General features: G+C 44.2%; 2 protein-coding genes and 2 long non-coding RNA genes across 6 annotated transcripts in view; 2 read left to right on the top strand and 2 right to left on the bottom strand.

Moving 5' to 3' along the window:
• LOC124068798 (cytochrome P450 7B1) overlaps positions 1-6,192 on the top strand; it is an 8,546-nt gene extending 2,354 nt beyond the window's left edge. Inside the window, exons 2-5 of the mRNA XM_046407288.1 lie at positions 1,822-2,433; positions 2,929-3,135; positions 3,221-3,399; positions 3,778-6,192. Coding sequence (XP_046263244.1) covers positions 1,830-2,433; positions 2,929-3,135; positions 3,221-3,399; positions 3,778-4,071 — 1,284 coding nt within the window. The 5' untranslated portion in view covers positions 1,822-1,829 and the 3' untranslated portion in view covers positions 4,072-6,192. The remainder of the gene's footprint in view (positions 1-1,821; positions 2,434-2,928; positions 3,136-3,220; positions 3,400-3,777) is intronic.
• Positions 6,193-8,338: 2,146 nt separating this feature from the next.
• Positions 8,339-11,338, top strand: LOC124069892. 3 transcript variants are annotated; one of them, XR_006845120.1, is made up of 4 exons: positions 8,339-9,829; positions 9,959-10,226; positions 10,329-10,517; positions 10,883-11,338. It is a non-coding gene; the product is annotated as an uncharacterized LOC124069892 (long non-coding RNA). The 3 variants fall into 3 exon arrangements; XR_006845119.1 differs by having other exon boundaries at positions 8,342-8,802; XR_006845118.1 differs by having other exon boundaries at positions 8,347-10,226.
• On the bottom strand, positions 11,332-14,388 carry LOC124069893. The gene is made up of 4 exons (XR_006845121.1): positions 14,111-14,388; positions 12,326-12,441; positions 11,648-11,813; positions 11,332-11,571 (listed from the first exon to the last, which is right to left on the bottom strand). It is a non-coding gene; the product is annotated as an uncharacterized LOC124069893 (long non-coding RNA).
• A 1,867-nt stretch (positions 14,389-16,255) lies between these two features.
• si:ch1073-184j22.1 (erythroferrone) overlaps positions 16,256-17,500 on the bottom strand; it is an 8,301-nt gene continuing 7,056 nt past the window's right edge. Inside the window, exon 8 of the mRNA XM_046409410.1 lies at positions 16,256-17,500. This exon is cut by the window's right edge and continues 187 nt beyond it. The gene's annotated coding sequence lies outside the window, so the exon portion shown is untranslated.

Here is a 17,500-nt window from a genome sequence, read left to right as displayed (position 1 = left end):
CGACTTTCTGCATGTTTCAGTTTCCTGATGAGGAGATTCAAACAGTTTAAGTTCTTTTTGTTTTTGTTTTTTTCTTTCGCATGGGAAACTACCAATGTCAACGTCATGAGTGCAATGAATTGTGGGTAATTTTTTCTGTGAAGTCTGGTCCAGTCTGCACCCAAGGGAACTCCCAGATCCACCTGAGGATTGGACAGCACTCGAGCCTGCAGGAGCCGCGAAGTCCCGGCATTTGGGTTCGAGTCTAAATCCTATCACAGCTCTGAGTTACTTCAAAGGACCTGCTGAATCATCGGACAGAAACGTGACATCGGGGTGATACACGGAGGTTGTTTTGTAAGATGATCAATAAATTGATTATCAAAGAAGATCCGTTTGGTGCTGATCAACTGGTTGATTTACACTGAACACTTTGGTTTTGCTCATGTTTTCATGAGTTGAAGTAAAAGAATGAAGACCTCTCCAATGGGTGTGGACAGGTGAGGATGGGTGAGGACATGTGCAGACAGGTGAGGACACGTGTGGACAGGTTTGGATGGGTGAGGGCAGGTCCTCACCCATACATGTGCACACGTTAGGACGCGTGTGGATATGTGAGGACAGGTGTGGATGGGTGAGGACAGGTCAGGACAGGTGTGGACGGGTGAGGACAGGTCAGGACAGGTGTGGACGGGTGAGGACAGGTCAGGATAGGTGTGGACGGGTGAGGACAGGTCAGGACGGGTGTGGACGGGTGAGGACAGGTCAGGATAGGTGTGGACAGGTGTGGGCCAGACTGCTGCTGCTGCTGCTGAAAGGCTTCTTTTAAAAGTGCAGTTTCTCTCCGCTCTGTTGATTTTCTTTGTCGACGGGACGTTTAATAAGTCTTCCAAAACACACACAACTGACCGACAGAAGGCGGAGAGACGAGGTGTTGATCCGAGAGGGCGAGTCTCCTGTCTGAGTTTACACAGCTTGAAGTCAAAGTCCATGGGGTGATTGATTAATGCTGGTGGACTCAAAGAGCACATGTCGAAACTTCAGTGATAACAGACAGGCTTGGTGCTCTGCCACACTTTAATAAAAACTGACAAAAGAGATCTTAGAAATGGAAATGTGTTCACTCAAGACGTTAATGAAACCAGTTTTGTGTCTCTTGTAGAAGAGATGGCGAGCCTCCGCTGATTAAAGGCTGGATTCCTTTCATTGGAAAGGCTCTGGAGTTTGGGAGAGATGCCCATGCCTTTCTAGAGGAACAGAAGAAGAAGTTTGGAGACATTTTCACCGTCCACATCGCAGGTTGGTGCTTAAACTCTGCTGCGTCCTTCGCCTCCAGCAGCATGTGTGCGAGCTGCCGGTTCGCTTCAGTGTTTCATAAAGTCACGCACATCACGAGGCTCCCACCCTGATCAACCAACACTGGTTACAGAAACACAAAGTGAAACTGAACCCGAAGTTACAGTCAGTGAAACTGTTGAAGGTCAGTCATGTTGACGTGTCAGGTCACAGTGAAGAGTTTGTGCTGTTGTTCCCTCTGTGGTTTAACAAAGAGAGAAAATCAAACTTTGTCTCTACGTCGTCATCGATGACGGGGACTCTGGGGGTCAAAGGTCCCCGTGAGCAGTTCCTGCGCTAACTGTGACAAAACTTCACCCAAATGTCTAACAGGATAAAATGTTGAAGCCCAGAGGTCAAAGGTCAGCTTCACTGTGTGGTCCACATGTGGTCCACGTGCTGAACTGGTGACACTAATCTTGGTGGTTCTGCTTTCTGTCTGTAAATATTTTGATAATGAATCTCGTTATTAGACGCTGTCTTCGCTGCATGTCTTCTCCCCTGCAGGTAAATATATGACCTTCATCATGGACCCTTTCATGTATCCAAGCATCATCAAACATGGCCGACAGCTGGACTTCCACAAGTTTTCTGAGAAGGTGGCGCCCGTCGTCTTCGGCTACCCCCCCGTCAGAAGCGGGAACTATCCCGGCCTGCACGAAGAGATCCTCCGCTCCTTCAAGCTCCTCCAGGGAGACAACCTCACAGCCCTGACAGAGAGCATGATGGGCAACCTCATGCTGGTGTTTCGTCAGGACCACATGAATGTGAGTTCGGGGGAGGAGAGCAGCTGGAAGAGTGCCAGCATGTATGACTTCTGCAACTCGGTCATGTTCGAGGCCACCTTCCACACCATCTACGGCAGGCCGGCATCCAGCAGCCGCCACAGCGAGATGGGCATGCTGAAGGAGAACTTTGACAGCTTTGATACCATGTTTCCTCTGCTCGTCGCCAAGGTCCCCATCAGGCTGCTGAGACGGGCCAATGCCAGCCGCAAAAAGCTCATCAACTACTTCCTGCCACATCAGATGTCATGTTGGTCCAGCACTTCACAGTTTGTCAAGAGACGGCGGGAACTGTTTGACCAGTACGGTACGCTGAGGGCCATCGACAAAGCAGGTAGACAAGACGAGTTGGACTTGGCTGTTCAACAGGGAGGAGTTTACAATTAATGATTTCCAACAGTCAGAACAGTCCTGCTGCTCTCTGACCCATTAACAAGTCCTCATAGAATCATTAAGTCATTAAGTGAGAACAGGGGTGTCATGACCAGGTTTTTATGATCCAGAAACAGACGTGTCACAATCCTGAAGTGAAGAAGAATTTGTTGGTACTGCAGAAACACTCCAATTGTACGGTGGTGTTAGAGGCTGGAGGGTCTTCTCACACAAACTTTGATGAGTGCAGACACCTTCTTGAACATAAGAGCTTCACTCTGAGCAGTCATCAAGTTACTCATAATTAACACAAGCAGTTAACGCAGCAGCAGGCTGAGGAGGACGATACACAGTAGGGAGGACTGGTAGGACTGGGTGCATTCACAACAAACCATATATCTTGTAACTGTTTACTGTCTTGTGTTGCTCTTCGTGTCTCTTCGTCTCTTGATTTTAGCTCATCACTTTGCCATCCTCTGGGCGTCTGTGGCAAACACAGTCCCGGCCTGCTTCTGGGCCATGTACTACCTGGTGAGTCACCCAGTGGCCCTGGAGGTCATCCGCCAGGAGATCCTTGACATGTTGAACGTCAGTGGAGTCGAGTTCAGCAGAGACAAGGATGTGAAGTTGGGCAGAGAACAGCTGGACAAGCTTATTTATCTGGGTATGTCAGTTTCTGATCCAGTCTGTGTGGGGGGAAATGTGACAGGATCGACTTGATGAATGAGGACCTCAACGTATGTCCACAGAGAGCGCCATCAACGAGAGCCTCCGTCTCTCCTCCGCTTCCATGAACATCCGTGTTGCTGAAGAGGACTTCTGTCTGAGGCTGAATGGTGAGCGCTCGGCGGCCGTCAGGAAAGGAGACATCATCGTCCTCTACCCTCAGAGTCTGCACATGGACCCTGCGATCTACGAGGAGCCACAGGTACGACTAACATGGGTTAATTCTGATCCGTCGTTCTCACCTCTCTGTGAAACTCTTTGACCTTTAACATCAGTCAGTGAGTTTGAGGTGTTCTTAAAGGATTGCAATATATTTAAGCATTTTTGCTTAATTGTGTGCACACTTTAAAGACTTTTAAGGGTTTGAGCAAATGACATGAAACCCATCCTCTGACTTGTGTCATAAAAGGTGTACATGTCCAATGGGTCACATAACGTGAGAGTAAGCCCGACAGATAGGAAACTTCTTTTGACTTGGTGCACTTCTTAAAATACATCCATTGCAGAGATCCTGAGGGTCCAGACTGTGTTTAGTGCAGCTGCTTGAAAACCTTCATTGTTGTGGTTTCTGTACCACCAGACGTTCCGCTTTGACCGCTACATCCAGGACGGCAGAGAGAAGACGGACTTCTACAAGGACGGCCAGAAGCTCAAGTATTACCGCATGCCGTTCGGCTCCGGCTCCACCATGTGTCCTGGACGGTACTTTGCCATCAACGAGATCAAGCAGTTCCTGTGTGTCCTGCTGATCTACTTTGATATTCAGCTGGAGGAAGGTCAGACTCGAGTCACCGTGGACACTGGCAGGGCTGGACTGGGAATCCTTTTGCCAGCCACAAATGTTCGCTTCCGCTATAGGCTGCGAACAGTTTAATCCAGGACAGGTGTGTCGGGGATGAACGTGTTATTGGTTTGACGCACAGTAGATGTTTTTGTGATGCCAATGTGAAAACAACGTGAAAGGGTCACCTTGATGCGATTTGACTCAAACCTACTGAAGATCCACCTGACACGACTCAGCCTAACTTTTATTGTAAAACTAATACACAGCAGCATCAAAACATTTAGCACAGTTATTAAAATGAAACACTTAATCATTTCATAAGTTATCAGCTTAAGACAGTATTTTTGCAAGAATAACACATAAACTGATTTGCTTGCACTTGGCATCAGCAAATTCTGTTAACATGCACTTTTGTTTTTGTTAATACTTACATACCCCTAAACTTCTGATATATTTAGTTTTTTGTATTAGTTAATCTACCCATTTTTTTAGTGATTCATCGAGTCATCATTAAGTCTATAAGATGTGCTCATCACATCATCAGCTACTGAGGCAACACGACACTCAAACTTTCCAAAACTGTGTAATAATTTGTCCAAAACAGTTAAGAAAAAGTAATTTTTAAGGGGGATTTTGGGGGCTTTTTTTGCCTCTTTGCGAAAGAGGTGTCCAAGTATCAAAATGAAACCAGGAACCTCCCTGCAAAGTCTAGTCTTAGCTGTGGATGAACGTCAGCGAAGGACGAGTGTAGTGTTGTAGTTTTCAGAAGTTTCTTCATGTCTCCAGAAATACAAATAAATCCAGGAACTGGCACAACGTCATGTATTTGGTCAGAAAAAGTTGTGGCCTGGGTCCAAAATCACTTCCTGTTCACTACACAATGCACTTTATTTATGTCTGTACTTTTATTTGAGTGTTTGGATTTGTTCCATTTCTTACTGTCTGTTTCAGCCCTTCACACTTTAAGTCATCTTTCTGTTGTGGGATTTGATGATTACGAGCCTGTAAAGACTAACTGAACTCAGTCATTTTCATTAATTTTAAAGGTACACAGTGTTGTCTTACAATGTTTAAATTGTTTTTAATTGTTTTACTTTTGACCAGTGTTGCACTACTGCTGTTGATACTAAGATGAAAGGAACAGTCCAACATTTCATTTCAGTAAAGGCTTTTCCTCTGTCTTCTCCAGAGTCAGATGTTTCAGATGGATATCAGAAAGATTCATAACATGTTTAGCCTAGCTTAGCAGAAAGAGTGAAAGCACATTTAAACTGCTAGCTTAGTTCCAACAAAAAAAAAAGAAAAAGAAAAAGAAAAATTATCCACCTTCCAACAGCTCCAAGGTCTTCACACCATTAGATTTCAGGATTTCAGTTCAGGCCAGAACTGAGTTCAGACACAATTAACCAGCTAACTAAAGATTAGTTATGTCTTAACTGGTTAGTATATCATAAAAACTGCAGGTTGCCAGTTAGCACATTTCAAAATGTTATTCGCAAAAAACCTTCCCACAGCTCCATGTCTGTCTGTTCTGTCAGTTTTGGTTTATTGAACAGCTGTACTAACAGAACTGTAAAAGGGACACATTTGCAGCAGTTAGCATTTGACCAACAGAAATGGCTGAACCCAATCCTGAAGTCATAATGAGGTTGTTGTTTGAGCTTCTACCGTCAACAAAACCGGCTGACTGCAGGATGGACTACTGTATAACCCTTAAAAAACGATTACCGGTACTGTCCATTTCTCATGGTATGTCAACGTGGCTAACAAGGATCTCCTAAATTGTGGGATGTTGCTGCCGTTGACATTCATAAAGATGGCCAACATATCATATCGTACACTTCCTTCCACTGTACTTAAGTGAAGCCAAAATTTATATAAATTTATATCCCATCTGCTAACATGGAAGGGGAGGGGTTTTGAGTGGTACTGCAGCCAGCCACCAGGGGGAGCTCTCTTGTCATCCATCTTTATGCTCAGTCAGGACACTGCTGTGAACAGCGTGAGTGAAAAAATAAAAAGCTGCAGCACTTATTCAGCAAATCAGATGGCAGCTGTGAAAGATATCCACATGGTGAAAATGTTGCTTTGTGAAAATCCTTTTTAGTTTTTTAAACATTTCTATTTGTTTTGAAATTTTTATAATGTGAGCTGCATGCTGTGAACTACTACCCTGTCAGCATCATGAATAATAAAAACTTTTGTATTCCACTGAAGTTGTTTAAAGGAGTCCTGGTGTTAAACATGTCATTAAACTCATGTTTCTACAGTGAAGACAGGACAAGCAGGCGATTTGTTTAGTCGTTTATTAATGCTATGTGTTAAGTAGAATATGTCCTTCATTTCTGAATATTACATTTTGCTGGTAACAAATTAAAATTATTAGTAGTGACATTGTAAGACATTTCAGTTAGTTTGTTGACTGACTTCACACACACAAACGAGTTTCTCACAGTCTTTGTGCAGCTCTACGTTAGCCTTGTCATGTTAGCATCGTCATGTTAGCATCGTCACAGTGAATGTTTCCATGGTTAACGTCATGACAGGCAGCACTAACTCTGATCAGTAACTTTAATGACAAACTTGTGCGCTGCACTGCACTGGACTGCAGTCGTGTTATTGTTTCCTGATAAAGATAAGAAGTTTTTCTTTCCAGGTTGGTTTGCACATTCTGCTGATGACAAATAGCCAAACCTGTGAATCTCACTTCCTGTCAGCAATCAGCATGATAATAATATAATGCTTCAAAGTCAACAGTCTACAGCTTTCTGCAGTGTGTGTGTGTGTGTGTGTGTGTGGATGGTGATGAAGGACAACAGTGGGGCTCACTGGTGTGTTTTTAAGGGAAGAATATAAATCAGGTTGTGACACAAACACGATGATTCACTGCTGCTTAGGGTCTGAATGTGAGGTTTGATACTAAGAAAAAACTACCAGCCTTATCTTTCAACACTAAATGTACGTATTTTGAATTCAATTCAGTTCAGTTTTACTTATATAGCACCTCATACAGTCAAAATTGTTTCTATATTCTTTACAGTGACCCAGAGCCTGAACCCCCGAGCAAGCAGTCAGCAAGGAAAAACTCCCTTTTAACAGGAAGAAACCCTGAGCAGGACCCGACTCACAAGGGAGAACCATCCTGCTGATAGTCGGCTGGGTGAAGGAGGAGAAGAAGAGGTAGACAGGACAGAGAGGATGAAAGAGAGAGAGAGAGAGAGAAACATACATGCAGTAAACATCATACATTACAAAGGACAGACATGACAGGTTGTTGTAACTGGAATTCTGAAGACTGTGTATTGTATGTATTTGTTTGTTAGTTCTAATATCACTACATAGAAGAACAACAGGCAGATGTTGACAGTAGACACTGGGTTTGTCACTGGGTTTGTCAGAGGATGCAGTTCAACATGTAGATCTGGATGGAGAGAAACCTGCAGAAAGATACAGAGAGAGAAAGAAAGGGAGGGAGAGACACAAAACTACGAGGACAACTGGACACACACTTAGTGACAGAAAATAATGAATTATATGTTGATCTGATGAGGGGAGAGGAAGAAGAGGAGAGGAGGTGGGGGAGTAGAGAGGGTGGTGGTGGTGGTGTTGGGGAGGTGGAGGAGTAGAGATGGTGGTGGTGTCTGATGACATGGCCACATAGTTCACTCTATGTTGTTTTTAATATAAATTATTGACTGTAATATTGGTTTTGTGGTGTGCTGTGTTTTGCCCTGCACCAGCTGGCACCCAGCAGAGGATCAGCTTTTGTTGTGTTCAGGTTGTCCACAGTTTATTAATCTCATATACTCAAGAACACGTGACGCTCGCGGATGTTATTCTTTTGATCACCAAAGTGAGGGCTGACACAAAGTTTTTCCTGCGGTCCAGCAGTGACGATGAACGTGCTGCTGTTTCAGAGCGTTTAACTCCTGCACATATGCTGACATCTGCTGGACAACTTTGGTACTGCGTGTGATTGGAAAGATGACTTGCAAAACTTCACGATGAGCAGTGAGTCAAACAGAAGTGAACTCACTGTTGCCATTAATATTTTGCTCAGTAAAGATTATAAGATAAGCACTGGACAGTTTTACTGAGTTCTAAATATTGCAGCAGACTGGAAGGGATTTCCCTACGGTGGCCGGGAAGTGCAAACCAACATTACAAAATGTGAAACGCTTTTACAACGTTTGAGACAAATTTACATTTTAGAAAACATTTTTACATGTCATAAAACAAAATTACATTAGCAAAACAATTTTACAGTTCAGAAAACAAATTATCATCACGCGAAACACTTTTACAAACGCCGAAACAAATTTACAAGTGGCGAAACTCTTTCACGTTCTCAAGAATCAACCGGAAGGGGAATGTACCAACTCCGGGGTTGGACCGGAAGTGCTAACGGGGAGCGGCCAATACGAATTGTTGTCGCTGATGGCGTTCACGGTCACCCAAGATGGACATCGAAAGAGTGAAGTTTTTCCCGTTCTGTGGACAACATGCGGGCCGCTTTACGCGGTTTTGTTTGTCGTGCGGTCAGTCTTTAGAGTTTTTAATTGGCGTGGACCAGTCGGAAGGACCAGATATGCTGCAGCGGTGCTGAGATATTTTAGTGAGGGACACTCGTACGCTGTAATCGCGGACATGATGTCATGTGTACACGGTGTTCATCTCAGCTTGAGGTCTCTGAAAAGCAAAGTGAATGAAGCCGGGTTGTATCGCAGAAAGGATTACTCCTCTACAAACGCCATAATTAGGGCCATCCGACTGGAACTTCGCGGACCTGGACAGCTGTTTGGCTAGCGCGTGATGTGGCAGGTACTCAAACAAAAGTACGATCTGCGAGTGAAGAGGGATCACGTGATGAATTTGTTCCGGTTTGTCAGAAGAGCTTACCACATCAGGGCCGGTTCTAGGCAGGCATATGAGGGGGCACTCAGAAATGTGAAGGGGGCAGCATGCGTACACGTCATCCTCCAGCACTTTGTTCCCCCTGTGCTTATAGCAAGTGTTTTCTTCATTGAATTGGGTTGTTAGCTTTGTGTCCAACCCCAACCTGGAGAAGTGGACTGCACTTTGTCAGGCCTCTACCTCCAGACCTGTCCAACCTGGGTGTCCCACCTGAAGACTAAGCTCCTGCTTTGCCATGGTCGTGTGCGGTACCAGGCAGGATTAAATGATCTTAATGTTGTACCAAATGCCCGCTTTGGGTAACTACCCAGCGTTGGCTGAGATGGTGATTTAAGTCACCTGGCAGCTGAGCAGGCTGCTTTGGGGCAGCACTTGTTGGGGAAGGTACAGGAGAAGCAGCGCTTGCTGATGCTAAAGTAGCAGTTATGCTAGCTGCTGTCTCTGATGTGCTAGCAGCAGCATCGTTGCCTCTACTATCAATACAGGCAGGAGCAGCACTGCGCTTTTTAAAAGCTCTGAAAAACAGATGCATTACACAGCATTAACTTTCTCTTTGTGGGCTGCCGGAAGCTGGAGAGGAAAATAAGTAAGCTGGCTTTGTAAAAACCGCTGTGATGATTTGAAACAAAACAGTGCGGAACTACGCTGCTGCTTCTGCTGCGTTCAATTACACTCGGAACTTGGAGAGATCGGGGTCGGAAATCCCGACTTCCGAGGTAGATGTGTTTCACTGCGCAACCTCGGAAAACATGACTGGCCACAGTAAGTTGATGTTTGTTTGGGTGTCTTTCGAGCATTTAAAATACTTCTAAGGAAGTACATCAGCTACTTAAGGGAGGGAGGAAAAGAGAAACGTCATATTCCGAGTGTAAGTGAACGCAGAAAGTCCGTTGCCGTGCTGACACCTGAAGATACCCGGCGGAGGGACAGACAGGTGACAGGAGTCTGATACTGTGTCGTGTCCATTTTCGGCGGATTTTTCCGCTATTGTAGATATTTTGTCAACTTGTAATATATTAATTTTGTGAAGTTTTTTCAACTTCCCCCTCTTGCCCCTGCGTAGAGCCGGCCTCGTACCACATACAGCTTGAGCCTTTGGGTTTGGCTCCTCCAGGCTGTCTGGATGGATCACGTCAAGTGCTGTGGCTTGCATGTGGACGACAGATCAGGACCCAGGTGTGATGGTCCGCTGTTCTGTCTTGTGTGCGAAACCTTGGTGTCACTCCCGTGAGACTGAGGCCTGATTGCGGCACGGAGGACGGGATCATGGCGTCCAGCCACATGTTCGGCTCGTCCACAACCAGAGGACAGTCCATGTTCACAACGGGGAGGTAAGTGGCCTTCATCAAGTCATTTAATTATGTGAAACCTTTGATTTCATTCATTCATTCAAACACGTACACGCTGAGAAGTGAAAGTTATCATTTTATCAGTTTCTGTAGTGTCAGTTCTGGATGGAGCCATTGGCAGGCCTTAGAGACGCCGGGTACGTCATGAGCGTCGGTGTCTGCTGAGATGTTCTTCAGAAGGACTTGGAGGAGTGTGTGACACTGTGGATCGGTCACAGGACTCGGCCCTCCAGAACAGCTTCACGTCCAGTGAGTGTACCACTTACCACACAGGTGATACTGTGGTGATGGACTGATGCTTGTATTTGTTTTCCTTCTGTCTCAAACTTAAATAAATGTGATTATTAATTAATTAATGATAATTTTTTACATTTTAGTAATTAATTATTCCCATTGCACTATACCACACTACCTCACCTCATCTTCTGCAGACCTTGCCTGGTTCTTTCTTACTATATCACTTGTGCCTTTGACTGTGATCTTCTGCCTATTTTTTTATATTTATATTTTCAGAGTGTGTATATTTTATATATCGCCTGTTTGCACCGTGGGTCTGAGAGGACTGAACTTTCATCCGTGCTGTGTGTCATGCATGTATAGCACATTTGACAATAAAGTTGACTGTGTTTTGTGTTCAGGTTTGGCTCCAGAGACTGTGGATTTAAAATTGAACAGGCTGAAGTGGTTGCCTTTCCTGAGGCTCTCCTGACCAGAGCTCCATGTGGGGGCGCACACGTGCAGGAGTACGTAGACTTGGTCATGGAGCACGGTCATTTACAGAAGCCAGAGTACTGCAACTGAACTGTGTCGAAGACTGAAAGAAACTGCTCAGCTGTGAATGGTTTATTGTATTAGTGGAACATGTACACAAAGTGTGTGAATTTATCACAGCTTAATTATTTCAAAGTGGGAAACGTGAATAAAAGCAAAATAATCAGCAGTTATTACATTTTTGAATGGAGAACAAAATCTCTTGAAATACTTGTTTTTTCATTTAAAATCTAAAACAGTGATTCATAAACAGACAACAGTTTGAGGATCATGGATCTAAAACAACTGACTGAACAAAAAAACATGCTCATTTTAAACACTTTCTGTGGGTCATCCAGTCATGTGGCTTACAAACAGCCAAGTCCATCTGGGATTTAAACACACTGTATGAATCTCAGAGTGGTAATTTCAACAAGTTTGAACATGTATTTGCCATTGGGAATGGAGAGTCATCCAAGAACTCTGTTTGTGGCAGTGGTTCCAAGCCAGAAGAGGGAAGTGATGTCAGCCCAGCTGCAAACATCAAAACATCCTCCACAGACAGCAGCCTCACCTCCTGCAAAGGAAAAACTTAAATGTTCAGATATACCATGGTAATGTGGTTTTCCAAGTAGCTACAAAAACATACAAACCTTCACAATCAGCCCAGCAGGCCAAGGTTTGACTTTCTTCTTCTCCTGTTCCCACCTGAAGGGCTGAGGTCAGGTTTGACGAGTCTCTCCAAAGCCAGCGAGTCGCTCGTGGCACAGGACGGGCCAGCAGACGGGTGTTGCTTTAGTGCCGTGAGAAACTGAAGGGCTGAAAGACCATCAGACTGTTTCACTGCTGTGTGTTTAAATAATCTAAAGAAAACTGTTAGAGCTTCTCTTCCAGAAAATTACAATCCACCTAAACAAATTTCATTTAATTTTAAGTTAAGTTACTTTATTAATCCCAAGCTGGGAAATGACTTCTCTGCATTTAACCCATCACTGACTGAAACACACACAGGAGCAGTGGGCTGCACCAAGCGCACAGGGAGCATATTGGGGGTTAAGGGCCTTGCTCAAGGGCACATCAGCCAGCTAATGGGGGGCTGGGGAACCCGCGACCTTCCGATCACAAGCCACTTCTCCAAACTCTAGGCCACGGCAAGCCAAGGTAAACAAATAAGACACAGAAACACACCTGGACGAATGACACAGAGGGCGTGGTGGCTGATTATTTACAGTCTGGTCCGAGGCAGGGAATGGACAGACAGACTCACAGTGACTAACTGATAACAAAAATGTAATACCAAGTAAATCACACCAATAAAAATATGATCTTACCTGTGGATTACAGGTGAGTTACGGTCAACAATACACCATCGGAGGTGGTCTGCCACACGTGTGCTGTGTCTCGCAATTCGTTCTTGCAGAGCAACCATTGAAGCAGCATCCTCAATCTGAAAGACAAACACCCCAGTAAATAACTGTATGTACTTTATATCCTTGCATGTTTGTATTCAGTGACATACACAGCACGGTGTAACCCCACCCTATCAAAAACTGACAAATGAAGCCAATTCTGGGCTTGTGATGTGGGAAGTAAAACTGTCCTAAAGCACTACAGGATGTAAAACCTTCCACACTGCAGCTTTACGCTACTCTCACAAAGATTTCAGATCAGTTGTTAAATTAACTGTTGATTTGAATGAAGGCCAGCAAGATAACGTACAAGATCTTCTGACAGGAAATGGGGTCATACAATACATTATATACTTTAAGATATTAAGGAAAAAAACATATGCCATGTGATATATATGCTTAATTATCATTAACCAGCCATTAGTGTAGTACACATCTAACCCTATGCATACCATTTGCATTGTGGACCAAGAACTGACAGTGTTGTCATAGATTAATCAATAAATATATTCATGCATAAACAGATATTAGAAGAAAGAAATAATGGGTGCACCACAGTGTCAGCTCCACTGAATTCAGCTGTGCTCCTTGATGTGATGACAATCATCCACTGCTGTAAAAACAAAAAATCCAACAGATCTGTAGATACTGTATTTATATCCTTCAGTGGAGAATCTAAAATATGTGAAAATGTTGGATCATGAGATCCACTAACCTCCTTTAAAATGTGTTTCAAGGCAAATGAAAAAGGTGACCCTGCAGTGTGGCCTCCCTAGTTCCTTTTAATATTCAGCCGGTTTGAATGGCTTTGCTGAGCCAGGACCACCTCTGAGCAGTCTGGACGCAGAAGGACATACGGTCCGTCTTGCATGTCCTTGTTAAATGTTCTCATTGTCTGGACAGCTTGTTTGAGTACATCAGGTGCTTCTACTTCTGGCTCTACAAGTAACAGGAGTGTTTTCCCTCTCAGAGGTTTTAAATCAGTTCCACTTGGTGCCATCAATCCAGTGTTTAACATGCAAAGATAAGGTTCATTTCATGTATTACACGTAGCTAATATAAAAGTCACGGAGAACGTGGTGTCCCTCCACGGTCTGATTTGTGCCACCACAGTTTCACAGTGGGCCACACAGGGCTCCGGCTCGTCACACTCAAAGGCCCAGTGGCTTCAGCACGAGAGCTGCTGTTGTCCTGCCCAGACGGCTAAATGTTCAAAGATCTTTCTTTTTAACTTGATTCAATCTGTACAAAAGATCTAACATGATACACATCCACTTCTGAGTCACCTCAAGTCAGACAGGCGAGTATGACTGAGATGGACAGACATCTTGTATTTCATATTGCCACTTTTATACTGTTATTTGTAACTTTTGTATAGCTTGTTGTGCGTACTGCTGCTGCTGTACTGCAACTTCCCAGCCTGGGATCAATAAAGTATATCTAGATCTATATAGATAGATAGATAGATAGACGTTAATAATGGGCGTGTTTTCTTTCTTTAGCCCGATGTCCTCCTCTTGGTCCAGAGCCCACAGCTCTTTTGACTTGGAGTTTCTGTACTCCAGGACCTGCTTATATGATGGACGAGGTTTTTCTGCTGAAATGAACAAAGCTCCGTTTCAAAATGGCAAGCTAACAGCTGCTAACCAGTAGCGCTATTCACGTTCATTCACACACTTCAGGTAGCGACCGCTATGCTACACTTACTTTGTTTAGCTTTATCCCGCTGGTGAGATGGCCCTCGCGCGTTTGGTCCTTCCGACTGGTCCACGCCAATTAAAAACTCTAAAGACTGACCGCACGACAAACAAAACCGCGTAAAGCGGCCCGCTTGTTGTCCACAGAACGGGAAAAACTTCACTCTCTCGATGTCCATCTTGGGTGACCGTGAACGCCATCAGCGACAACAATTCGTATTGGCCGCTCCCCGTTAGCACTTCCGGTCCAACCCCGGAGTTGGTACATTCCCCTTCCGGTTGATTCTTGAGAACGTGAAAGAGTTTCGCCACTTGTAAATTTGTTTGGGCGTTTGTAAAAGTGTTTCGCGTGATGTTAATTTGTTTTCTGAAATGTAAAATTGTTTCGGAACTTGTACATTTATTTTGCTAATTTAATTTTGTTTTATGACATGTAAAAATGTCCTGCGTCCACCTTCCCATCACCACTCAATTTAGCACAATTACTGACAATGTTTGACATATTCATCTGATGTTGTTGTTGTGTCTCAGCTCAGTGACTGTGCCAAGTCTGATGCTGCACTATGATTTTGTTTATTAAAAACGGAATTAATTGCATTGATTCATGAAGCAGCGCTTCAGTTGTTTTATGACAAGCTTTTTCTCTTTTAAATATTCTTATTCAAAACACAAAATTATCAAACAACACGTCAAACCAAACGTGTGTGTGTGTGTGTATAGTAAACGGGTGAAAACTGTAGTACACCTGAAATACCATTAGAGGGTGCTTAAGTACCTGACATGGCTGGAAGATCACTGTGAGGTTTGTATGTGATTTCTGTGAAGGTTGTCCCACTGTCCGCATGAGACAAAGACAACATAACAAATAAAAACAGCATGTGGACAATTGTTAAACTTAGAAAGACAGAAAATATTTATTTTATTCTGACAATGGCCACATGAATTTAATATTTTGTTGAACATCTGGGTAGTACGTTGTGTGTACATTGATATGGATATTAATATTAAATCAAGCATCACAGATATGAGCACTGACAGCACACGTCTCCTGAACATGCTCAGCAGTTTAGTGTTGGAAGCAGCAAAAAATGGTAGAAAATAAGTAGATTGTGCTTGTCCTGTAGCTTCTACACCATCAAACCACCAACCTTGTGATGAAGACAACCTGCACTGGAAACATTTAAAGTACTAAAAGTAGCCTCTGTAATCATTGAAACTCTCCTGCGTCAACACAGCACACAATAAATACGTCCACGTTCAAAGCTTGTTTGTATGTGAGTCCATGCAGACGAGGCTCTCCAGTCAGAGAAGATGATCTGTTCGGGTGGGGGTGGGTGGATGCAGATACACGTGCAGATTCAAATGAGGCCAGATCCAAGTGTACACACATTGACGTTCAAATAGCAGGAAGAAAACTGCACCACTGACTTCAGACCAGGTTTTTGTTGGTCATTGGTGCAGTGATTCCTCATGGGCGCCCTGATGGACCCAGTACATGTGCTGCCCTGCACGCTGGGCCTCAGAGAAAGTCCTCAGTGTTTCTGATGGGCTCACATTCAGACTCACACCTGCTGCTGTTTGAACCAAACTTTATTTTATAGTCTAAACACACGACAGTATAAACAAGATGGAACTGGACTGTGAGTGAGCTTATTCAACATGTTAGTGCTGACAGCCCTGAGCTGTCAGCAGGGCATCATGCAGCCCTCATTATTCTGTCGACACGCCTTGTACGGTAACTCAGCCTGTGTGTGTGTGTGTGTGTATGATGGCCTGCTGCCAGGCCCACGGCGCCACTTTATGAGAGTGATGATCTCACCTCGACTCCAAACACTGTGTGCATTCAGCATGTGTTTTGTTTGTGTGCTGTGCTTTCTGAAGAGAGGAAGTGTGGAGGAGCTGAAGACTGTGAGCTGCTGCAGCACAAACAGCCCGACGAGCTAACGGGTGGCTAACAGCAAACAAAACATAAAGCATCCCCGTTCACAGTCTGGAGTGTTTGACCAGCTAGGCTAACGCTGGAAATACAGAGAAGAAGAGGTGTTAATGGAGTGTCTATGATTTTTTTAAAACAAAACTGCTCCTGTAAACTTTTCATTTAAGATTTTAACTTCAGCTTGTTCTACAGAATCTTCAATGGCGAAAACCCAACACATGAACAGACAGGTTTTATTATTAGAATTATTCACGACCTGTTTGTCATATCCAGAAAATAAATATTAATATTAAGGTAAAATGAAGACACAATCAATAAATCCACACATACAGACAAGCATGGTGAAGAGCAGGTTCATCAGTCACCTTTGGAGATGGACACCCCTTATGTTCAGCTGATAATTAACAATAACTTCCATAACAAAGTCTATTTGCAGCTAAAACCCTTTGGCTATAGTAAAAAAAACAGAATGATGGCAACGCTTTAGCACGAAACTGCTTCAATATAAAGACTTAATCAAACGTAAGATACATAAACATCAGCAGCAGCCTTGTAAAGCTCAGCTAAGACAAACAGCAACAGCCCCGACTGCAGTTCAACCTGTGTCCACTAGGTGGTGCTCCAAGTGACTGCACTGAAGTGAAGTGAAGACAAAACCCCAAATCTCACCGCAGTCTCAGGGGTCATTCAGAGAACTACTGACCATATTAAAATGAGATACTTTTCTTCTTATCTGTAGCGCTGTCACTCCCCTGATAATCCACAGAGCAGGTTCACATGGGAACTATTTTCTTTACGTATTACTGCACCTGCTCGTGGGCGACAGGCTCCTGACGGGGCGGGATGTTAACGACGTCCTCCTCGGCTGAGCTGTAACGTCAGCAAGCTTAGCTAGCTCAGCCGAGTCGGCCTCTCGTCCATCAGTCGGTGCACGTTTCCTTCTGCATGAAGCTGCGTAAAGAAAATAGTTCCTCCGTCAAGCTGCTCATGACTTCTGCAAAGAGACTTCGTTTCCTACTTATCTCTGAGCACCACAAGTGAAACGTCATGTGGTTCCATCATCCTGAAGAGAAGGCTGACGGCAACGCGTCTTTGGATGTGGTGCATGTTGATCGAACTGAGTCTTGTCCTGAGGGTCTGGACTGACTGAGGTACAGACTAAGGATCCTCATGCGGGTTCTCTGTGGAAAACAAATGAGGGTTTCATACTGAATTCAAGCTGGCACTCAACACTTTGGCTTCTCTCAGTCCTGGAAAAAGTGTGTAAACATCCTTCAACATGTGGGACCTCAGAGCTCGTCTGCTCAGCGTCTCTGCGGCACCTCGCAGACATCAGATCAGCCCAGGACCAGAGCAGGGTCAGGTCCAGTCCAGGGTGGTGTTGTACCACCTCAGGTCTCAGGTCTGTGAGTCAGTATGTGTTTCACATGTTTGCAGAGAGTTTCAAAGATCACGTGAGGGTGA

Source organism: Scatophagus argus, chromosome 13 (genome assembly GCF_020382885.2).
Source record: "Scatophagus argus isolate fScaArg1 chromosome 13, fScaArg1.pri, whole genome shotgun sequence".
Classification (NCBI taxonomy): Eukaryota; Metazoa; Chordata; class Actinopteri; family Scatophagidae; genus Scatophagus; species Scatophagus argus.
The sequence above is the reverse complement of the archived record's forward strand: the minus strand, read 5'-3'. Positions and strand labels throughout refer to the sequence as shown.